The sequence below is a fragment of the Paroedura picta genome, chromosome 7 (genome assembly GCF_049243985.1).
Source record: "Paroedura picta isolate Pp20150507F chromosome 7, Ppicta_v3.0, whole genome shotgun sequence".
Classification (NCBI taxonomy): Eukaryota; Metazoa; Chordata; class Lepidosauria; order Squamata; family Gekkonidae; genus Paroedura; species Paroedura picta.
This window is the reverse complement of record NC_135375.1, coordinates 3,332,118-3,355,946: the sequence shown is the minus strand read 5'-3', so window position 1 is coordinate 3,355,946 and position 23,829 is coordinate 3,332,118. Positions and strand designations below refer to the sequence as shown.

The window sequence follows — 23,829 nt, the reverse complement described above, 5'->3', positions numbered from 1 at the left end:
CCCTTATGAATTGTTTTGTTTTCCTTCTCCACCCAAATAGACTTCGTGGGAGACGGTGGGAGGAAAGAAGAAAAGTCTTGGAAAAGAGAGTTCAGAAAACAAAGAGAACAGAGAAAAGCGAGGGGACAGAGAAGTGAGCCGTGGACGGGGAAGTTCCAGCAGACGAGGAAGAGGGGGCAGCCGTGGTCAAGAGTGTAAGAGCAGGCGTCTTGCTTCTAGGAGCACCCGTGCCTTAGCTTCTCTAGGAGCATTGTGTCTCTGAACTGCTTTGTCCTACGTGTGATGCACAGCACTCGGAAAGAGCTTCCTCGAGAATATAGAACAGGGGTCCCCAACCTGGTGCCTGTGGGTGCCGGGCCACCCTCTGACACCTTTTCCGGCACCCACCAAATCTGTTTAAGAAGTGGGTGGGGCCAGGCAGGCCTCTTGTCCAGCAATGCTTCTGATTGGCTTTTGGGGACTAGATTGGCCGTGCAGATTGTGTTAGATCAGGGGTAGTCAAACTGCCACCCTCCAGATGTCCATGGACTACAATTCCCAGGAGCCCCCTGTGTTAGATGTTGCTGTGCCAGTAGCTGCCACTGCAACACAAGGGTCCGTGCTGTGCTACTGAAGTTAAGGCGTGGCCGCCATTTTGTGACTGATTCAGAATTCCAAATCTGCCCCCCGGGCTGAAAAAGATTGGAGACCCCTAATCTAAAACATGCGGGTGACTGTTTCTTGAGCCAAGGATTTGTCCTGTTCCCACAACATTTGGATAGTGGGGAGAATGACTGCCTTGATTTCGTGACTCTAAGCCAGGCTTTCTCAAGTAGGGTTTTGTGAAACCTGGGGTTTATCGACGGCCTTGGGTGGTTTCCCGAATGGGTAGGAGGGTATTGATTTTTAAATATATATTTTTTTAATTTGCTAAACGTTTATTGGGTGATATGAACATATATGGTCATGTCAGTTCCCCCCCATGGCCACTGATAGCCCTGGAAGGGGTGGGGCCCTGGGTGGGCGTGTCCACAGCTCTGCTTCCCAACCATATTCTGCATGATCGCACCACTTATGGGGTTTCTCTAAGCCTGAAGAAGGTTTCAGGGATTTCTCCGTGGTAAAATAAGTTGAGAAAGACCGCTGGAAGCCCAAGTAAAAATATCTGGGTACATTTTGAATGCCTCGTGTGGGCATGCGGAATTTTAAATTCGCCTAATTGTATATCAAATACAAAGAAAGAAATTTCCCACTTGAGATGGAAACTCCTGGCAGCTCTGTAGTTCCTTAATGATTGCCAATCCTTTTGTTCGTACCTCCTTACAGGTTCTCGCTTTTTCCTTTGTATGGTTTTAGCTTATGCACTGCTGAAAAATGTCTAATTTAAGTAGTGTCCGCTAAGGGGGCAGCAGTTAAGCATCTGTGGGTTTTTTAGCATTCAGAGGCCAAAATACATGTTGTATCTCTCTCTCTCTGACCAGTTAGAGCAGAGGAGAATGGCGTGGACAACAGCCAAGCGGATAGGTCTTCTGATCGTGGGAAACGAAGTCGAGGGAGAGGTAAGGCAAACCTGTCTGTGTGTGTATTTGTATCCCTGTTGCCCTAGGCTGCTCACACATATACTGCGCAATTAGAATCTTTAAAAAGACCATCCCCCTTTGAACTTTTCCTAATACTTCCATTAAGAGTCTTTTCCTAATACTTCCATTTTTTTTTACAGCAGCTAAGGCCAGCAGGGGTTGCTGCCCTGTTGATTGCTCTGTGGGTCAGGTCCCCAAAGTGGGTTGTGACTCTTATGGGGGGGCCCCGGAGGAGCAGTGAGGTGAAATAGGAGATGATGCTCAAGGGCGAATTGGGATTCAGCGCCTCTTAATTTGTGAAATGTCTGAGTAATACAGCCAGTTTCTTCATGACCCCATGTGCTTTTAAATACGAATAGAAACTCGTTCAAAGTTAACTGATGTGAGGTTCTTGCTTTGTGTGTGTGTGTGTGTGTGTGTGTGTGTGTGTGTGTGTGTGTGTGTGTGGTGGGGGCTAACATGGAATTCCCTTCCATGTGCGTCCTGCCAAATACATTCAGATGGGTCTTTGTGTGGGTCTGATCTTGTGCGCCAAGGCCAAAAGGCCTGAGTCAGCCATTACAATCTGTAAACCTTGGGGGCTGGGACTGATGCCAGGCAAAAACCCAGATCCCTGCCAGCAGTTCCTGGAAGCCTGGCGTAAGGGCTGTAGGGTGTTCCCGGGAGGTGGAGTGGCGAAGTAGAGACCCCAGGCTATTGGCTCATCCTGCAAGGGCCTCATCTTTCCCAGCCTCCAAGGAAAGGGTATTTAACACTATGTGACCTTATTGTTCTCTGTGCAGATTTGGGAACTCCCTTGTGTCTACATTTCTTCTGCAGTAAAAATATTTAAAAAGGTTTTTCTCTCAGTGCGATTCATTGGAGCTGGGCAAAAGAACCCTCATTTGGCCATTTGGCTATCAGCAGCAGAAGCAGCTTGAATCCAGGGGGCACCTTTAAGTCCTACCAAGTTTTATTCTGGGGATAGGTGTGCCTGCACATGTAAGCTTTTACCCAGAATGCAACTTTGTTGATCTGAAAGGTGCTCCTGGGCTCAAATTTTTCTCTTGATAAGTCATTCCTCATATAGGCATTCCTGTGGCTGCTTGCCCTGTTTTATGAGCCACACAAAGGATTCTGGTAACGATGAAGGATGAAAAGCAAGAACCACGGAGTGCTGCTCATGGCACCCTGTCGAGGTTACGTTTAAACCACACTGCGTAGGATCTCTGCCGCTCACATGACCCGCCGAAATGAATGGGAGGCAAAGAAGAGCCCAGACACAATTTCCCCTTCTGTCAGTAAGGCTTGCTGAAAGAGAGCTGCCGGTGGATCGCGTCCAAAATGTGCATTAAGATCTGTACCAGCTTGTTCGGCTCTGAACTTGCCATAACGGATAAGAAGCGGAGATCTTGGAAATAGCCAAGTGTTGAAACAGCTTCTCCTGCCAGGATTTTGTATCTTGGTCTCGATCGCTCTCTTTCTCAAGAAAGGAAGAAACCTCAGCCCTCTTTCGGTGAAATTTCCTCCCCAGGGAGCACAGTGGTTCAAGCCGGCTGGGCTTTTTCTTTCTGTTTAATGCTGTTTTGCTGCATCGGATGCACAGATTGCTCCAGAGGTGTTCACCCGTCGGTGTAAGGAAGCCTTTAATGCCCTTTAACCCGGCTTTTGTTCTCTCTGCAGAAGGCTTAAGTAGGAGGGAGCAAGAAATGGACTACTGCTGGAAAGAGCAACCTGCTGCTCACAGAGCGTGTTGTGGACAGTGCCTGAGCTAAAACTCACAGATGTCTCAGTCCGGCACGAGACGGATTTCTTTCTCTCTGCAAGACATGGATGGGGGCAAATTACTCAAAAAGACCATGAGCTCCTTTGTGAGGGAAAAGTGAAACGTGCATCTGAGCCTCCGGGGAGGGCAGTATATAAATAAAATAAAATAATAGTGGAATAAAATAGTGGAATAGACTGCCTCAGGAGGTGGTGAGCCTCCCCCTCACTGGCAGTCTTCAAGCAAAGGTTGGATACACACTTTTCTTGGATGCTTTAGGATGCTTAGGGCTGATCCTGCGTTGAGCAGGGGGTTGGACTAGATGGCCTGTATGGCCCCTTCCAACTCTATGATTCTATGATTCTAGTTCAGCAGTGAAATAGGCTGCCTAAACAGGTGGTGAGCTCCCCCTCACTGGCAGTCTTCAAACAAAGGCTGGATACACACTTTTCTTGGATGCTTTAGGATGCTTAGGGCTGATCCTGCGTTGAGCAGGGGGTTGGACTAGATGGCCTGTGTGGCCCCTTCCAACTCTGATTCTATAGTTCTATGGGGAAAAAAAGTCAAACTGATGGGAATTCTCTAGGCTGGCAGTCCCCAACGCAGTCTCCTTCACGTGTTTCTGGGGAGATGAGAGATCCAGTGTGGTATAGTGGTTAAAAGTGGCAGCCTCTAATCTAGAGAACCAGGTTTGCTTCCCCACTACTCCCCTCTCATGCAGCCAGCTGGGTGACCTTGGGCCAGTCACAGTTCTCACAGAGCTCTCTCCGCCTCACCTACCTCACAGGATGTCTGCTGTGCGGAGAGGAAGGGAAAGGTGTTTGTAAGCCACTTTGGGGCTCCTTCAGGTAGTGAAAAGCTGGATATGAAAAAAAACAGCTTTTCTTCTTCATCTCACGTAGGGCCAGGTCTGGCACTTCTCAGCAAGGCTTCGGAGTAGCTACTGGTGATCCAATTGGCTGGGCAGATTTAAATAATGTTGTTTCAGTGGCAGCTGACACCAAAATGTTGATCTCATTTTAAACTGTCCCCCTCCCTTTCCGCTGCAGTTGGACTTTCACTCTGGGAGTGAGGGAGCCATTTTGTGGTTGGCTCCACCTCCTGTGGAAGCCATTTTTGTGGCTGTGCCTACCACCCTCTATCAGACTCCCAGAGGTGTCCTGTTCTACGTTCCATTCCATCCAAGCTTCTCTCTCCTCACCTTCAGAGCTAGGGAGGACTTTTAACCAGGACTTATGAGTCTCTGGCTTGGTAATTGTAGCAGGGGGTGCCCTTTTCATGGGCTTGGGACTACATCCACGGAGAATGCTGTATGGTTTGCTGGGCAGCTAGAGTGCAGGTGCTGTTCTTACTTTTGGTGGGGCTGTTCCCACCCAGCCATGCTAGGTTCTGTTTTCTCCGCTGCCATTTAAAATAAATAACTCTTTATTTTATCAATATTTATTTATTCATTCGTTTATTCATTTGCCACTTTTAGACCGTGGCTCCTGGCCTGCCGGCTCGTGGTGGCTAACAGCAAGAATCAGTAAAAACATCCAAAACCACAATCGCATTCCTGATAATCACAGCGGAGTCCTCCCCATCAGCCTCTCCCAATTTACAATCGGTCTCCAAGATGGACGGTTTGTGTGAGGGGCAAGATTTCCCATCAGCCTGGCCTCAGCTAAAAGTCTGGCAGAAGAGCTCCGTTTTACGGGCCCCGCAGAACTGTAACAGCTTTAGCTCTTCCAGGAGCTCAGTCCATCAGCCTTGGGACCGGGATCACCGGCTTATTTGAACCAGCAGAGCAAAGAGCCTTGTGTGGGGCGTAAGGAGAGAGACAGTCCCTAAGGTACACTGGACCCAGACTGTGTATGGTCTTAAAGGTTAACACCAAAACCTTGAACCTGCTCTGGCACTCAACTGATAGCAAATGCAGTTGCCTCAGCACCAGCTGGATATGGGCCCTCCAGGGTTTTTTGGGGGGGGCCCTAGCAGCCGCATTCTGGACCAGCTGCAGTTTCCACATCGGGGCCAAGGGAAGACCCGCGTATTAATTTTTATTTGGCCTCAGCTCCAGCGAGCCTGCAACATGGCCTCCCGTCACCAGCTGCACCTCTGGTCTTCCTGGATGATTGGGCTGAACTTTCCCTTCCAGATGTAGCAAGTGTGAGGAGCCAGGGTGGTGTAATAGTTACAGTGCCCAATTAGGACCCGGGGACCACCTGGGTTCAAATCCCCTCCCAGCTACGGAAGCTCTCCAGGTTGTTGAGAGGGTCAAATGGGCAATAAGCCACTGGGGGAAGGCGGGAACATCAGGGAAGTGAATGAGGCCAGCTCAGATTGTTGGGGACTTGGCACTCTTTGTCACAACTGAAGTGGCAACAAATTAGTCCCTGAAAATTTTTGGGGAGGGGGAGGGGTTGTTCTTTGGGGATCCCTAAGTGATGCCCAGTGCAGCTTCCTCCCTTCCCTTTTGGCTTTGTTTTGGGCCAGCAGGAGAATTTCCCCTCCTCTCCGGGATGAACAGCAGTAATTTCATTTTCACTTCAGAAGCCTATAGAATGCCGGGGGGGGGGGGGGGGGATTTTGCTCAGCAGCTGCTTTGCTTGCCTGCCAGCCTTGACCGGCTGCGAGGAGGTACCTCTCTGCCTGCCAATTCCCTTTGGCACCCAATTCTAAGTTCACTGTACCCCAATTGAAATCAGTGCCTGCCAAGCGACAGGCACCATCCGCAGAGGGCAGCAGACCTCACGTCTGATGCTAGCTGGGACACGTTTAAGCTCTCAGCGAGGGCTGTGGCTTCCACAGTCGTAGCTAGACGACATTTCTGGCTCAAGTCCCGGAATGTGGACTCTCTATCACGGGGCATCTTGGCCTTTCCTGGGTGGCAAGCTATTTGGGGATAGCTTCATTGAGACCAAGGATGAAAAGAAGTCATGCTGTTCCTCGATGACTGGGAGGACAGACAGCAGAAAAATGATGGCTCGCAGTCCTGTCATTCCTACAGAACGCTTTCCATGGTTTAAATCAGAATCCAAGCAAATCCAAGCCTAACTTCAGAGCCACAAGTCAGTACTCCAGCCCAAGCACCAGTAAGGGAAGAAAGCAGCAGCAGCAACAACAAAAGTGATGCTCTTGTAGGGGGAAAGCTTCAAAAAACCCTTCAACAGTAGGAGTTTACCAGACACTGACCCATGGGTGAAGAAGCCATAACCCATGGCCATTCAGTGGAATATGTTACCCCACCTCGCGACAGATCCTGAGCCCACCAGTCCCTCGCTGGCCCGTCAAGAGACAGCACCCACAGGAAGCCATCAGGCATCTTCTGCAGATTGCCACCATCGACCCAGTATCTTCGCCATGGTTCTTATGTGTCTCTTCTTTTTCCCCCCATAGTTTCCAAAAAGAATGGGGGACTAAAGGGCTACCGTCAACCTTAAATTCCTGCACAGGTTTACAAGGTACAGAAAGTCCAAAATGGAGCCCTTGAATACCATTCTGGAAGCTCTGCAGCTGGAAGATGTCATGACCTCACTTGATTTGACCCATGCATATCTTCATGTGACCATAAATCTCCGGGACAGACAGTATCTGAGATTCACCTTAGGTCAGAAACCTCTCCCACTTCAGGGCTGTGCCACTAGGGTTGTCATCAGGGCCCTGGATATTCACAAAACTGATCCTCTCACTTGTTGCAAGCCTGCACCTCAAAGGAATCCATATCCATTCCTGCCTCCTTATAAGGTCACCTTCACAAGAGCGGGGACTCAGGGACATTCAGGACACTGTCCAGCGCCTCTCCAATCATGGCTTCCTAATCAATCTTGAGAAGAGCCATGTCATCACTCAGTTGGGGTCAATGATAGATTCAATCCAGAAAAAGTCTTTCTTCCTCTAGGCAGAGCAAAGAAGATTGCTCGGACCGTGAAACAGGTCTGCTATGTGAAATCGGTGGGCAATGGTCCTAGCACGTCTCCTTGGTTTCATTATTGTAGCTACGGGACCCGGGCACACTCTTGGGTACTTCAGTGGATGCTGTTGCCATATCAGACGCTCATAGCCCTCCAAAAACACATCAGAGGAGCTTCTGTCAGCATTTTAAGAAGAGCCTCCTTTGGTGGGCAACCAAGAAACACTCGCAAGCCTTTCCAAGTGACTACAGACCTACAAATCACAACAGATGCCAGCCTGATGGTTTAGGGAACCCGTTGCATGCTGGTGACATACCAGGAGACCTGGTCCCATCAAGAAGCTTTCCTTGGCAATCAATCTTTTTTTTTTATTGTAAGCCGTGACTTCTTCGGGTAGTAAAAAGTTCCAGCTCTTCAATCTATCTTTTGGAATCACACGCACTTCATCTGGCATTTCTCCACTTCCATCTGTCTCAATTGAACATATGTATGCAGACAGGCAACACCATGGCCAAGGCATATGTGAACAGCCAGGAAGGCACCAAAGCCAAGAAGCTAAAGCAGGAGTCAGCTATCCTCATGTCCTGGGCAAAAATACCCGTTTGGCCTCAGAGCAGAACAGAGCAGCACAGCACATGGAATCATTGAGTTGGAAGGGGCCAGTGTCCAGGGTCATCTAGTCCAGCCCTCTGCAGAATACAGGAAATGGCCACAAGAGCTAAGCATCTACACAATCCCTTCTGCCTAAATTCACAGAATTAGCATCTCTGTCAGATGGTTATCTAGCCCTCTCTTCAAGCAGAGTTTGAACAAAGCTTGCACATGTTCAAGCAGATTGGTTCAGCCAGGAAACATGTGAGTCCCTGGTTCTACATTTTGGCCTCCTCTGCCTCCCCAACCAACATCAAGATACCCGGATTCTTCTCAAGACTCCAGTGTTAATAAGCAGAACAAGAGGATCCTCAGATGTCCCCTTTGCCATTGGTCTTCTGTATGCCTTTCAGCCTATAAGGTTGTGAACAGGAGAAGGCAGAGTTGATTTTCCTGGCCCCATTTTGGCCCAGGAGATCTTGGCTTTCAAGTCTCCTCAGTTTATGTGTTCAACCTCCATGGGGACTTGCACTGTCCCATCTGTCACCCAGCCAGAGCTCGGCTTTGTCTGAAAAAATGGAGATTGAGTGGCTGGCGTTGATTGCACAGAGTTTCTCTGAGCAGGTCATGATGGTGGCCCGGAGAAGCTTCTCTTCTAGAATTTACAGCAGTTCTTGGAAGGCTTTTGTCAGGTGGTGCAAGAGGAAGCAGCTGCAGCCAGACACCCTGGATCTTAGAAGAAGAAGTGTTGGTTTTTATACCCCGCTTGTCACTACCATAAAGAGACTCAAAGTGGTTAACTTCCCTTCCTCTCCCCACAACAGAGACACCCTGTGAGGTGGGTGAGACAGAGAGCTCTGACAAAACCGCTCCGTGAGAACAGCTCTAACAGGACTGTGAGGAGCCCAAGGTCATCCAGGAGGCTGCATGGAGAGGAGTAATCTCGTCCTGCTGTTCCCTCTGTGCTTGGTAGTCACCTGGATAAGATGAGTTTTATCCCTCCCTGGATAAGATGAGTTTTGTAACTTCCCAAGCGTATCCCGGTGTCCTCCTCACCCTTGGGAAGAGGGAACCATGATAAGTCCACTGTTCCATTCTGCTTGATTTGGGCGCTTTTGGAGGACTCTGGTTTTCAAAGCTATCATTTAAATAAACATTACTGCCTATTTATGAGGGGCTGCTATACATGGTGACTTAAGGGAAGCTCCACATTCAGAGGCAATCAACCTCTAGATCCCAGTGCAAGGAGGCAACATCAGGAGAAGGCCTTGACTTCTGTGCCCTGTTGTTGGACCTTAGAGGAACTGGTTGGTTACTGTGTAGGACAGGATGCTGGACTACATGGACCACTGGTCTGATCCAGCAGGGCTCTTCTGATTTTCGTGTGAAGATCTCAGTCTCTATTCACTGCTGTTGGCCCTTCAGAGGAACTGGTTGGCCACTGTGTGAACCAGGATGCTGGACAGTTGGACCACTGGTCTGATCAAAGTTGTCTCTTTTTATGTTCTTGTTAATTACTTGGGGGCAAGGAATACAACGGGCGCTAGATTGGGGTGGGGTTGGAAGAACTCTGTGGATGGCCTCTCCCCCCAGGATATGGAAAGGCTGCGGACTGGAGGCCCCCAGGATGGGAACTCACCTGCAGGGGCAGCTCTCACGTGGCAGGGATCTGCAGCCTCGGGGAGAAGTGGAAGGAGGTGGGGACAGGAGGCGATTGGCTGGCCACTGGACAGACCGGCAAGCTGGTTGGAGGAGGAGGCACTGAGGGGCAGGACAGCCGCCCCGAGTGGGTGTTAAGCATTGAGGAGCACTTAAGCCATGAGACACACTCCTCTTCCAAGGCCTTACCAGAAATATATTATGTGGAACAGGTAATTACAATTATTAATTGCTGTTGTTTTTTAAATTGAGGTTGATATGATGATTCCCCCCCCCTCAGTATTTGTTGAGAAATTAGAAGAGTTGTGGTTAATCTTAAACTGATTTTCCTTCCACTTGTGCTACAAGACTCTTGCTGCTTCTGAAGTACATTTTACTTAATGCTGCTAACTGAGGTTGCATTTCAGTGTTGAAGTCTGTGGAGTCGGCTTGTCCACACTGTACTTTTAAATGGAGCTCTTTCTTCCTATAGGATTTGGACGTGGCAGAGGAAGAGGGACAGGGAGGTTTTCAGCCCAAGCCATGGGGTAGGTTTGTTTTATGGCTGTGTGAACTTGAGGGGATCCAATGAAGTTGATGGGCAGTAGGCTCAAGATGGACAAAAGGAAATACTACTTTACAGAGAGAGTAAATAACACGTGCAATTTGCTGCCAGAGGGCGTAGCGACGGCCACCGGAATAAACAGCTTGACGTGGGGAAGAGAGATATGTGGGGGGAGAAGTCTGTCAATGGCCACTAATCATGGTGGCTGAGGGGAACCTCCACATTCAGAGGCAGTCAGTCTGTATCCCAGAGCCAGGAGGCAACAGCAGGGGCCTCCTGTTTCTATGTCTCTTATGTGAACTGTCCAGAGAAATCCGTTTGAGACAGGATGTTAGTCTAGGTCAGGGGTGGCCAGACTGTGGCTTTCCAGATGTCAATGGACTACAATTACCATGAGCCCCTGCTAGTTGGCCATGCTGGCATGGGCTCATAGTAATTGTAGTCCATGGTTATCTGGAGGGTCACAGTTTGGTCTAGCAAGGCTCTTCTTATAATCACTTCCCAGCTAATGATGCCGGTCATTCTTGCTGTTTACTGGTATCTGTGTAGATGATTGTTCAGAGTGGGGGGAGGATTGGAAAACCCATGCTGAGGATGCTGCAGAGGACAGCCCGAGTTGGTGCTCTGTAATATTTAATAACTGCACTGCTTTTCCTGACTAGCAATAAATTCTAGTGTGTATGGTGTGTGGGGTCTGCTGGGCAGTTCAGAAGTGTTAGTGAAACTTTTCATAGCGCCCTGAATTATTGCAGCCAATAAATACCATAAGGCAGGGGTAGTCAACCTGTGGTCCTCCAGATGTCCATGGACTACAATTTCCATGAGCCCCTGCCAGCGTTTGCTGGCAGGGGCTCATGGGAATTGTAGTCCATGGACATCTGGAGGACCACAGGTTGACTACCCCTGCCATAAGGAATCTGAATGGTTCATAGGTGTGACGGGCAGGTTATTGCCTCACTGGTAATGGTTTAAAAGCATTTCCTCTGCATGCAAAACCCGCCCTGGGTTATAACAACCTAGGCCGTGATCTTCCCATGGCTGACCAACTCGAGAAACTGGTTAGTCAAACGCCAGAAGCCGAGGAAGCGCGAGGACTGCTGATTTGCTGTCTGTAGCCGTCACAGCAGCGGGTGGGGGCTTTGGGAGCCATTTTTATACTTTGGAAACTGAACTGGCAGTAGTGATGTGGCGCTAACATTTATGGTGAATCCCGCCAGCATTAAAATAAGCCTCACGTAGGCAAGATACCCGGGTGGGATACAGAACTAAAAAGACTGTCTAAGCTCATTCACCACATCTGTACTCCAGTCGAAGCCTTCTAAAATTACATCCTTGGCTCGGTGCTTGCTCCGTGGTGCTGTCTGGCCGTGTCAAATTAATTGCACGGTTGCTTATACTTGGGCAGTTAACATGTGCCAACTTTGGCTTGATTCTCCTTTCCCCTCCACCCCCACCCCACCCCCCATGATAGATGCTGCAGTATGGGGACTGTCAGGCTAGAACACAGTTTTTAAAGCTATGTTCTTTTTATAGAAGTATAACTGCTAGCTAAATTAGGGACTAGTCTTGATGATATCCCCTCCCCTGACCCCTGCTCGCAGTGGGGTCTGGAGGTGGCGTCTGATGCACGTGGGTTTTCACAACATGTAGAAGGTGGGAGTCAGAAGCAGAACTGCCTTTCGCTGAATATCTCCCCCGTGGTCCCTGCTGAGCAGCAGAGAGCTGGCATTTAAATAACTGCACGATCTTCTACTCAGTTTGACTATGAAGAAGGCCATGGCAGTTAGGCTATAACCCCTGAGCATAGGGTTTCCGGCCCACACTCCAGGGGAACTGAGTAGCCTGGAGAGCAATTGGGGTGGGTGGGTCTCCAGGGCATACTTGGGGAATGGCCAGCCCTATGGGGGGTGAGGGCCTCTGGAGCAGGGCCACAGGTGATAACCTCATATGAATGTGCATGTTTGTGGTGACCTTGATTCCTAGTGGGAGAGCGCTCCTCAGAGTGCCACAGTCTCCTTGATTCATAGCGAATGGTTTTCTGTCCTGTCCTTGGTACCTTAATCCATGAGCCCCTGCCAGCACATGCACATGGGAATGGTAGTCCATGGGCATCTGGAGAGCCACAGTTTGGCTACCCCTGCCTTAATCCTTCTTGCTTTGGTTTCATGCTAATATGAGTCCTCCTTACCGCCATGTGATTTTGAAGTGGACTCATGATCAGCAGTCAGGAGCAACTGCTGATAATGATAATGATAATAATAATAATTATTATTATTTTTATAGCTTGCCTTTCCTGGTTGGCTCAGGCTGGATAACAGCAGGATTTATGGCTTAATAGCCCCTCCTTTTCTTACTGGGTCAAAGCAAAAGTTCTCAAGCAGCGTGGGTACTGTGTATCAGTGGTACTGGCAGCTGTTTTAAGAGTCATTTTGAACTTTTAAACGAATCAATTGGTTTTATACCGTGATGAATGTAACTTGATTATGATGTTCACCGCACCAAGGTGGCAAGTCAGAGAGGGGCGGTATATAAATAAAATAAATAAATGATCAGGGGGATGCTTAAGGTCCTGCTTTACGCAGAGTGTGACGAACCCTGATGATTCACAGGTCCCGAAGGGCTGGCACGCTTTGCTGGCTAAGGTTCTTTTAAGTGGAAAAGCCAGTGTGGCACCAGAGGCCTTGTGTTTGCCAAGCAGAGCATGTTGTGACCTGGATTCATTATTTGAATATAAACATAAAGCTTGAAGGGACCCTAAGGATCATCTAGTCCAACCCCCCTGCACAGTGCAGGAGATTCACAACTACCGCCTCCCCAATGACACTTGCTCTGTGCCTAGATCGATTTGCAATAAACTGTCCACTCTTGGACTTCACCACCAAATCTGCCGCTGCTAATGTCACTGGGAAAGATTTCTTATGTTGCAGGCAAGAGTCTTCAAAATGACACTTCCTGGTTGTACCCATTGACATGATTTGCAAGCATAAGAGTCCCCAGTTCAGTCCCCCAGCCCTTCAAAAATTTCAGAGGCCAGGAAAGAACTTGGCTGAGCAAAAGCGCAAGGTGACACGAGTGGCTCTGTGGGTATTTTTGTTTAAATGTTGTGTCCTTGCATATGCCTGACTTTCTCAACTCTCTTGACCTGTAGGACGTTTAACCCTGCAGATTATACGGAACCTCCTGCCACGGATGGCTTTGGAGCGAAACAAGAGTCTTGGGAGGCTGGGCAGAATGATGCGGATGACGGCACAGGTAACAGGGCCCCACCAGAAAGCCTAGAGCTGAATGTGTATTGGAGGTGGTTGCTGGCAAGAGTGCTGCTCTGTGTGGCGATGGTGGGGTGTCCCCTCAACATTTAGTCAATATTTGTTAGCACATTGTCCCGATTTGTTAGCACACTCCTTTGGAGTGTGTTTGGCTGCGGCGCTGGGCAGAAAAGTGACCAAGAAATGCGTTGTTGGCCAGGTGCTTATTGATGTGTAAAGAAGGAAGGGCGGGACAGGGACCTGTGGACTAACTGCTGCTTGCCTGTGTTCTGTCTGTCATTGCCACAGGAGCATGGAAGAACTCGATAGAAGAATGGACGGCCGAAGACTGGAATGAAGATGTAAGATGTTTTCATTGGGCAGGGAAGAACATTAAGAGATCTAGTTCCGCTTCCTTTTGTTAAGGCAGCGCTTCTCCATTTATTACCATTGAGAAACCCTTAAAACATTCTTCAGGCTTCGAGAAGCCCCAGAAGTGGGACAGTCATGCAGAACACGGTTGGGAAGCAGAGCTTTGCACATGCCAACCAGTACCTTTCCCCTTCCTACCCCCTCTAGGGCCATCATTGGCCACTTGGGGGAACGGGTGGGCATATGGACATATCATCTGATAAACGTTTAACAAATTTTAAAATCATACAACAAATTCACTCCCACCCACTTGCGAAACCCTTCCAGGGCCGTCAAGAAATGGTCGGCCTCAAGCGAATGCCTGTTGGAGGAGCTCCCTTTTGCAGGCCCTGTGGAATTTTGGAAGTTCAGGTGGGGCTCTGATCTCCTCAGGTGCTGGGGATTGAATCTGAGACCTTCTGCATGCCAAGCAGGTGCTCTTCCACTGAACCCACGACTCTTCTCCAACTTATGTTGTTTTTCTCTGTCTCCTCTAAACTCAGCTTTCAGAAACTAAGGTCTTCACTGCCTCATCTGTTCCAGCTGAGAACCATGTGACGCCTGGCCAAAGGTATGTCTTCCTTCCTCCCTGCTCTTCTACTATGGAGAAGCCATTCCCTCAACCTGCTTGTTCCTCTTAGAGAATCCGGTAATCGTTTTTGAAAATGTGTTGCAGGAAAAGACCCTTTCCCCATAACAGAGTAAGTCAAAATAACATGGAAGTGGCCAAGGCTTGTAATTATTGTATAGTCTCCTGTGGGTTTCGTTTTAAATGTTTTGGTTGTCCTCTGCAAGCCTGGTTGTGAATGTTGGGGGGGATGGAGTATTGAAATGATAACCAGACCACTTCCTTATATATTTCATATATTTATCCATGTTTTATTCTCCTTAGCTTGTAGCAGATATTTTGGGGGGGGGGGAGGGTTGATCTGTTCTATTATGACTTATTTGGTAGCCTCCTTGCAACATTTCATAGAGAGCAAGCTTGGAGTAGTGGTTAGGAGTGCGGACTTCTAATCTGGCAAGCTGGATTTGATTCCGCGCTCCCCCACAGGCAGCCAGCTGGGTGACCTTGGGCTCGCCACAGCACTGTTCTGACCGAGCAGGAATATCAGGGCCTCACCCACCTCACAGAGTGTCTGTTGTGGGGAGAGGAAAGGGAAGGCAAATGTCAGCTGCTTTGAGACTCCTTCTGGTAGAGAAAAGTGGCATAGAAGAACCGACTTTTCTTCTTAATATCAGGGCTCTCTCAGCCCCACCTCCCTCACAGGGTGTCTGTTGTGGGGAGAGGAAGGGAAGGCGATTATAAGCCACTTTGAGACTCCTTCGGATAGAGAAAAGCGTCATATAAGAAACAACTCTTCTTCTTCTAAATATGGTAGTATTTTTTAACAAAACAAATTATGGTTGGGCTTCACTTGTCAGGAGTGCTTTAAGTCTTCCTGTTATTGCGCTGGGTTGATCTGGGGTGTTTTAAGTCCCTTTGATGTCTGATTATCTCAGTGGTAGAGCATATGCTTGGCATGTGGAAGAATCAGTGTTCAGTCCAGTTAAAGGATTCGGCAGTTGGTGATGTGGAAGATCCTACAGATCTGCTGCTGGTCTGAGCGGTCAGTACTGACCTTGATTTACCTGTAGTCCAATTTGGTGTCATGATGTATCGGAGAGTGAAATAATATCAGAGAATCACAGAATCACAGAATCCTAGAGTTGGAAGGGGCCATACAGACCATCTAGTCCAACCCCCTGCTCAAGGCAGGATCATCCCTAAGCATCCTAAAGCAATATATTTTTTAATTATTGTTCTGTAAAGAAAAGCTTAGTGTACCAAACTGTTTTGTAAAAGAAGGCCCAGAAAACTGTTCTTGATTGTATTTTGAAATGTTACCGAGGCTGATATGTTCTATTCTCAAGGCCAGAGACAGTTGTTTATATCATGCCATTGTTTATGTTACCAGAGGATTGAGAAAGAATGGGAAATTGCCTTTTGTAACCTTTTCCCGGTGACTTAGCATAATGGCAATGGGTGGTCCTGTGGGATGTGCAAGGGGTGGAGACCCCAGGTTATTGGTTTGACCTGAAAAGCATCATTTTTCCCTGCCTTCAATGAAATATTATAAAATCTCATGTAATCCTTTGTTCGACACACAGGCTTTTTTGGGACAACCCTCCTGTGTCATTTTGTTCTGCTGCAGTTGTATAAAATTATTAAAAGGTTTTCCAGTCTAGTGGGCACTCTGTTTGGGTGCTGCACGCTAGGCAAATGATCCCAAAATACCCAGACCAGGCCCTGGGCTATCAGTAAGGCAGCTCCGTATATCTGTGTGAGAGTCAAATCAGTCACATCCCTCCAGGATGCCTGGAAACTGTTTCCGACCATCCTAATTGAGGCTCAAACAGAAGGAATCTCTCAAATTAGAAAAGGTACCACTGAATCTAAAAACGAACCGAGGAAGTCATAGTAAGCTGTAGGGAGGGGCCGTGACGCAGCGGCAGAGCTTCTGCTTGCCATACAGGAGGTCCCCGGTTCAACCCCAGGCACCTCCAGATAAAATGTTCAGATTGTGGGTGATGGGAAAGACTTTTGCCTGAGACCCGGAGAGCTGCTGCCCGCCGGCATCCACCGTTCTAGCCTTGATGGATTGATGCAGCGTCCTGTGGTCATTTCATGTTTCCATTGTCCTTCACTTTTTCTCTTGCAGCATAGATTTGGTGACGCTGCTTCAGAAGCCCGGGACTTCAGGCCAAGAAACAGAGGCCAACTCCTTCGAGTCCGCCCAGCAGCAAGGCTTTGGCCAAGCTTTAGTGTTTACGAATTCCCAGCACAGCCCTCCGATGGCCTTAGGAGCTGGCAACACCGCTGCCGTTAACGCCTTTTCTCCACAGAGCCTGGTAAAGTTGCTCTTCGGCTTGTTAGAAGCGCCAAACACTTTTATGGTTTGAGTAATGATTTCGTAGTCTTGCCTTCATTGGGACAAAAAAAAAGATGAAGAGGAAGCGGAATTATTAGGTAGCCCTGAGTACACTGTCTTATTGGGAAAAGTCCTGTACTCTACACCAGGGGTAGTCAGCTTGTGGTCCTCCAGATGTCCATGGACTACAATTCCCATGAGCCCCTGCCAGCATGGAATTGTAGTTCATGGACATCTGGAGGACCACGGGTTGACTATCCCTGCTCTACGCAGAAAGTGCCTGGTCCAGTTCCTGGCAGCTTTACTTCTGGAAAGGATCTCGGGCAGCAGATGTCAGGATAGACCTTTCTGTGCTCGGAAGTTCTGGAGAGTGCTGTCAGGTGCAAAATGCAGTTTCGCACTAGGGAGACCTGCGTATAAAATGCTAGCACGGATTGATTAGAATGCTCGCCTCGTTTCCACATCCCCATAAATAAATGAATGAATTTGTTTTTAATAACCTGCCATTCCTAGATGCTCAGGGCGGGGTAACAACATGTAATAATGATCAAGAAAAATGCAAAACCATATAAACATTCAGTAAAATATTTTATATTCCAATAGCCCCAAGCTCATTCAGGCTAGGGTGATCAGATCCTCGGAGAGCAGGTCTTCCCTGTGTTTTTCACAGTGAGGCTGGCACTTGATGGTCCATCCGGGACTTGAACACAGGCCTGGTAGAACTGCTCTGTTTCAGAGGCTCTGCGGAACTGGTTATGGTCCCGCGTTCCACCAGGCCGGGGCCCTCTCATTTCCTTTGGGCTGGGGAACCTCAGTGCATTTTGCTTAATTCTCCTGGAGTAAATACCTGCCTTGGAGCATGGACTCTGTAGCCTTGCATGATGCAGATGTCCCTCCCCTTGCCAGGTTCCAGCCCCCAAATCTCCAGGTATTTCCCAACTCAGAGCTTGTAACCTTAATGTGTCCCCCCTTAATGTGTGCACAGGAAACCTCATACCTTGAAGAAAACTTGGTTGGACTTAAAAGGTGCCACTGGACTCTAAATTTTCTCTGTCATTGCATACTTCCTTGATAGACACTCCCCCCACTCAATCCATTTTGGCTTCCTTCCCTGTTCCTCGTCAGCTGCTCAACTGGCCTACTTATATATGATTGTGGAGAAAGGAGCAGGCATTGCTCTCTGCATGATAACGAGGCAGTTTTGTTCCCCAAGCGCAGAGCCATCCTGAACCGGAAGACTGTGATGTGGTATTTTTTCCAAGCACATATCCGATTGCTGCATGGGGAAATCAATGACTTCTGAGTTTTCCGGCTTCTCAAAGACCATCTGACTTATCAGAATGAATACCAAGCAGCACAGTCCACCCTCTCTCCTTAGTCCCCTAGTGCCAATAATATACGTGGCGACCAAATAAAGGGTGGCGGCTGGTTTGGGCCTGAGGTTGGCAGCCACAAGCATTCCCACCCCCTTCCCTCCCCCCTCTTTCATAGTGCCCCTTCCGTTGCTCAGCTTTGCTATGTGTGGGGCTAAAGATGTTTTCCCATCAGCGACTATGTTGTTATTAACTGCTACAAGATTTCTAAATCTGTCTCGTTTACTGAAACGTTGTCTCCTTTTCCCTCGCCTGGCCTTCCAAAGTCTTCGGTCCTCTGTTCTGGATTCGGAGAGTTCAGCTCTTCAAAACTGGCCTCCCCTGCTGGGTCTCAGTTTCTCGACCAACTGAAATCCTCGTCTTTGGGTCAGTTGACTTCACAGGGTCCTCCCAGCACAAACGCCTCCTCTGTCTCCACAACCACCACATCGTCTTGGGACGTGAAGCCTTCTGTCTCCCAACCTTCAGTCCTCAGTCAGTTTGGTAAGCACTGAATGACCCGAGTCCTTCAAACGGGCAGCATAGTTCCTTTTGCTTGCTTAATTGTCTGCTTCATTTATGCCTCACCCCATTGGGGAGAAAGGTGAGGTTAGGAGGCATAGAGATATTATTCCAGCGTAACATTTTGGGGACGGGGGCCAGGTCTTGCACAGGTGCCAAGAGGCAAATGAGCAAAATGAACAACTACCTGTACCCATGCCTCCTCTGATGTTGTGAATCTCCTGCATTCTTCAGGGGGTTGGACTAGATGATCCTAGAGATCCCTTCCAACTCTGTGATTCTATTATGTGATCCTCATCTTGTGGAACAGCTCCCAGTCCCCTGGTTTCCACAAAGTCTGCAGCCCTGAATTATTCAAGAGGGCTTTCCTACCCAGGCAGTAGGGCTGCACTGTAGAAAATGATCCCCAACCTGGACACATTATCAGGGACTTTGGTCTACACGGCTTTATGTAGCTTGCTGTAAGTCGGCACCTGCTCTGGAGTTTTGCGTCATTTAATGCAGGCTTTTTTCCCCTCGGGTGTCGTGATGACCCTGGAAGGGTTTCCCGAATGGGTGGGAGTTCATTCTTTTTTAAAGATATTTTTAAAATTCTTTAAACATTTATTGGGTGATATGACCACATAACGGACATGTAGACCTACCTTCCTTCCAAAAGAGGCCAATGAAGAGCCTGGAGGGGGTGGGGAGGGTGGGCGTGTCCACAGCTCTGCTTCCCCACCATATTGTGCATGATTGCGCCACCTCTGGGGTTTCTCTAAGCCTGAAGAATGCTTCAGGGGTTTCTCAATGGTAAAAAAAAATTGAGAAAGGCTGATTTACAAGTCATATTAGTACTTATGCTTTACTCCAGTTCTGTTGTCAGTCTTCCAATGGCACTGTTGACTCAATGTCCCATCCATCAGCTGTCTCTGCTTCATCTGCGTAATCCCCCTTGAGTCTGAGTGAGAAAGGCGAACTACAAATAGTGTAAATAAATAAATCAGATGCTTCAACCCCCAAACGTTTATGCTGGCGTAAAAATCTCCTTGGTATTCAAGGTGCCGAACTCCTGAAATGGGTTGCAGGATCTAAAGCAGGGATCCTCAACCTGTGGTCCTCCAGATGTCCATGGACTACAATTCCCATGAGCCCCTGCCAGCGAATGCTGGCAGGGGCTCATGGGAATTGTAGTCCATGGACATCTGGAGGACCACAGGTTTGACTACCCCTGATCTAAAGGACATAGCACCTTGGCCCTTGTACAGTGCAGAGCATCTGACATGCCGGACTGAAGGATGACTCCTCCCCCCCCTTTGTTCTCCCTTGCCAACGGTGCCTAGATTTCAAATCCCAGCCTGAGCCGTCGCCGGTTCTGAGCCAGTTAACGCAGCGGCAGCAGCAGCAGCAGCAGCAGCAGACACAGGCCGTTCCCGCCCCGCCTCCTGGACTGGAATCCTTCGCCCCGCAGGTAAAAGCCCGAGAGCCGTCACCCGTAGACAGCCCTGCGGCGGCTGGCAAGCAGCTGCCCCTTCCCAGCCTGTCTGCAGAAAGCCAGATGTTGCCTGCCCATCAGACGCCGCAGAAGCAGATGAAGCCCACAAAGCGGAAGGTCCCACCAGCTTCCAAGGTGGGTGACTAACCAGAGGGATTTATTAAATACACACGCACAGAGGTTAAGTCAAGCTGCCTGCTTTGTACTGGCCCTCACCCATTAAGGGTACAAGACCAATTAAATCAATCCGCATATTACCAAGTCTTCAACACTGGGGCCTTTTTCTTTTTCTTTTCTTTTTTTGAGATATGAGGGATGAGGGATGAGAACGGCAAACTGGCAATTTAATGAGCACAGGCTGATACTCGTTGTTAGAAGAAACGGCCGTCTTTAAATGTTTTCTTCTTTTTGACCTTGGTTACTGTAACCAGAACCAAAATAGTACTGCCAAACAAACAAGCATGCCCTTAGGTTGTAACCCTGCCAATTAAAATTTGCCCTTGGCAATTAAAAAAAAACGGCCCCTGCTGATGTAACCCGCTAAAATTGCGGAGGCAAGAAAGAGTTTTGACTCTTGATTACTACACAAACCCTGACGTCAGGTGCGCTTGCATGCCACCTGAAGACCCGGCTCAGGCAGCCGGACGATAAGGGTGCTCCTGTTGAGATCTTAATCTGGAAAAGGGAAGAACGCAAATCCCAAAGAATAAGCATGCCCAGTCAGATTGTTAGTGCTTTAAGTTGACCACTGATTAGGCAAGCATATTTGGCGTGGTGGGAATGGCAGAAGCCATGGGCTGCACCGTTTCGTGGTAGCTTTGTTGTAGCTTTTGACATGGATGAACCAAGCACCATACACGGCAAAGCACGGTTGGTGGAGACAGCTGGGGGGCCTCTTTTGATGCCAACGGTGGGGTGTGGTGGGGGTGGAAAATGCCGTCAGGCCTCAGCCGACTTCTGGTGACCCCATCCTGGGGTTTCCAAGGCAAGAGACAAACACAGGTGTCTTGCCATGGCCTGGCTCTACATAGTGTAACATGAACCTCTTGGTCTCCCCTCCAAATGCTGACCTTGCTTAGCTTCCCAGATCAGATGAGCTCAGTCTAGTGAAGGCATAGCTGACTAATACGGATCCTGTAGGGCAGGGGTAGTCAGACTGGCAGAGGCTCCTGGGAATTGTAGTCCATGGACATCTGGAGGGCCGCAGTCTGACTATACCCCTGCTGTAGAGCGTTGAAGGCAAGTGATGAATAGAGATGGGTTTGCCATTGCTTGCGGCTGCATCACAATCCTGGACTTCTTTGGTGCTCTCCCATCCAAGAACCGCCCAGGGCCAACTCTGCTTAGCTTCCAGGATCTGATGAGATGGGGCTGGCCAGGGCAGAGTCTGACGGTGGCTTGCCGTTGCCTACCTCTGCGTTGCAGCCCTTGTATTCCTTGGTGGTCTCCTCTCTGAGTAGGGGCAAGAGCTGAACTTCCTTAACTTCCCCATCAGAGTCAAGGCTAGTTGAGGGCGGCAGCATCGTGTGTCCCCCAGGGACTGTGTTCAGAAGCACACAGAGATAACTATAAACTCTGCCTGTGGGGATGAGGATGCCGTTTGCTGTTGAGGCTCCAGTTTGGTGGGACCTGTGCGATTCGCCGGCTGGCAGTAAGCACGGTCGGTTGTGAGCAGGCGCGCCTCGCTCAGCCCAGCCGCGCCCCAAGAGCAGAAACGCATGTTCTGTACGGTGCTGTTTTTACAAGACGCGTGATTGGCTTTTTAACCTTTTCCAGATCCCGTCCTCTGCCGTGGAGATGCCTGGATCCACCGACGTGTCCGGGTTAAACGTGCAGTTTGGAGCTCTTGAGTTTGGGTTGGAGACGTCCCTCTCAGAGTTTGGATCCACTTCAAGCTACGAGAACGCCAGCCAGGCCCCCAACAGCATCCTCTACCCGAAGCCTGTAAAGTACGTGCCCCGGCCCGCTCTCGCCCTCTCCTCTGCATCTCAGTCAGCTTGATCATGCACCAAGGAAAAGGTCTGTGGGCCACAAGGTCTCGTGCTAGTGGCTCAGTGGCGTAGCCTCGTGAGAACAAAAACGGAAGATTTTGAAAGCCAAGCTGATAAGCTTGCTGGTTGGAAAGAGACACTAGCCATTTCCTAACAATGTAACCGAAGGCTACCTGGGGCTTTTTATCCTGGCCTCCTAATTGGGAAAAGTCCTGTACTCTCCACCAGGGGTAGTCAGCCTGTGGTCCTCCAGATGTCCATGGACTACAATTCCCATGATTTTGATTCATTAGCGTTGGACTTAAGTCTGACCTCTCTGCAGGCTGAAGTTGGAGGACCCAGAATGATGCAAGAAGGTCAATATTGGGAAATAAGTGAAAAGCGTTGCTGAAGTCCCATTAGCAGTTTTGTATATGGAGAATTAATGCTGGGGGGTGAGAAATAGGCAGGGTTCAGGTTCACATCTATAGTGTAACCCAGCAGCCCTAGGTGGTCTCCCCTCTGAGCACTAACCCGGGCTGACCCTGCTTAGCTTCTGAGAACAGAAGAGATTGGACTAGCCTGGGCCATCCAGGTCATGGCGCTCCTTGAGTAGCCTAGATTCTGGTGTTTGGTGGGACATTGTGCTTAAGTCTGTGAACATCCTCTGCAGTGTTTTTCTTCATGTCTCTGTCACAGGACAAGGAGTTAAGAGGCAGGTCCGTGGGAGGGCTGGGATGCCTATGCCAGTGGTTCTCAACCTGGGGGTTGGGGGTCAAACGACCCTTTCACAGGGGTCGCGGCAGAGTGAGCAGCTTGGCCGAGGGGGGGGGCATCCACACAACAGCCTTGCGAGGTAGATCAAGAGAGAGCATTTGTCTGTCTGGAGCAGCAGAACAGAGCGAGATCGGCATGGTGGGACAAGAGGCAGAACTGAACTGAGAAACCGCGGAGGGAAAAAAAAATATTTACAATCCTGAACAATGGATCTTCACGCCATGGGTCAGTTTGGGTTTAATTTCTGTGAAAGAACCTTTGCATAGTTTTATGGTTGGGGGTCACCACAACATGAGGACCTGTATTAAAGGGTCGCGGCATTAGGAAGCTTGAGAACCACTGGCCTAAGCACTTTGGTGGGGCTGCCACGAGCTGTCAGTTGTGCCTTGTGGGTTTGGGAGTTGAGCGTAGTTTTGAGCCCTTCCCTCGAACGTGCCCCAGCTATTACGCGCCCAGTTCAGAAGCAGCTTTGGCGGGGGCTGGTGAATGTCATGGCGGAACCTGAGCCGACGTTGACGGTGATGATCGATGACTTTTACTTTTTCCAGTGATCCTTTGAATACCTCTTTGCCAATGTCCAATACAGTGCAGGAGTCCACCCATGGCACCCCTGCCGTCACCTCTGCCAGCCTGAGCTGCTCTTCCCAGAGCACTAGCCCCGTAACAACCACTTCGCCCTTTGACCAGGCCTCTGTGCATAGCAGGATAACCTACCAAAGCTCCATGCCTCCGTCGGAGCCCGCCCCAGCCGCGGTCACGGTGAGTAGCTTTCCCTCAGCATCGGGGGCACAAAAGTCAGGGCAACAGGGTGCTGGGGAGAGTTTTGCCACGGAACCATTTACAGTCTTTTCTGTTGCTAACTTGGAGCACAGGTGGCCAAACTGCAGCTGTGCAGATCTCCTTGGACAGGTAAGGGGCTCATGGCATCCACGGACATCTGCAGAGCCGCAGTTCAGCCACCCCGGTCTTAGAGCATTGCTGGCTGATTTTGTGTGCCCTTTGCCTTTTCAAAAGATTTAAACTTAATGCAGTATGACACTGAGACGTCAAAGAGCTCTGCACGTGAGCTTGGGAGTCCTTCCAACCGTGCTGTAAGACAGGGCGTTCTTATCTCCCAGTTGCCAGGGGCGGGGGGAGGGGAACTATGAGTTTACTGGGGCTGTCTGATAAGTTGGG

At 49.3% G+C, this 23,829-nt stretch overlaps 1 protein-coding gene and 1 non-coding gene across 11 annotated transcripts in view; both read left to right on the top strand.

The window, feature by feature from the left end:
- Positions 1 to 23,829, top strand: part of UBAP2 (ubiquitin associated protein 2) — a 98,991-nt gene that overhangs the window by 38,518 nt on the left and 36,644 nt on the right. For 6 of the 10 annotated variants that reach the window (XM_077346548.1, XM_077346550.1, XM_077346549.1 and 3 more), the window contains 11 exons: positions 41 to 194; positions 1,461 to 1,538; positions 9,919 to 9,973; positions 13,139 to 13,242; positions 13,545 to 13,597; positions 14,150 to 14,217; positions 16,349 to 16,538; positions 18,198 to 18,414; positions 19,755 to 20,041; positions 21,683 to 21,855; positions 23,202 to 23,412. In XM_077346548.1, the coding sequence (XP_077202663.1) occupies positions 41 to 194; positions 1,461 to 1,538; positions 9,919 to 9,973; positions 13,139 to 13,242; positions 13,545 to 13,597; positions 14,150 to 14,217; positions 16,349 to 16,538; positions 18,198 to 18,414; positions 19,755 to 20,041; positions 21,683 to 21,855; positions 23,202 to 23,412 (1,590 nt within the window). Of the gene's footprint in view, positions 1 to 40; positions 195 to 1,460; positions 1,539 to 9,918; positions 9,974 to 13,138; positions 13,243 to 13,544; positions 13,598 to 14,149; positions 14,218 to 16,348; positions 16,539 to 18,197; positions 18,415 to 19,754; positions 20,042 to 21,682; positions 21,856 to 23,201; positions 23,413 to 23,829 lie in introns of those variants that run through there. The other 4 variants (XM_077346547.1, XM_077346552.1, XM_077346554.1 and 1 more) reach the window with 4 other exon arrangements.
- LOC143842533 (small nucleolar RNA SNORD121A) lies at positions 17,787 to 17,872 on the top strand. The gene has a single exon (XR_013233171.1). It is a non-coding gene; the product is annotated as a small nucleolar RNA SNORD121A (small nucleolar RNA).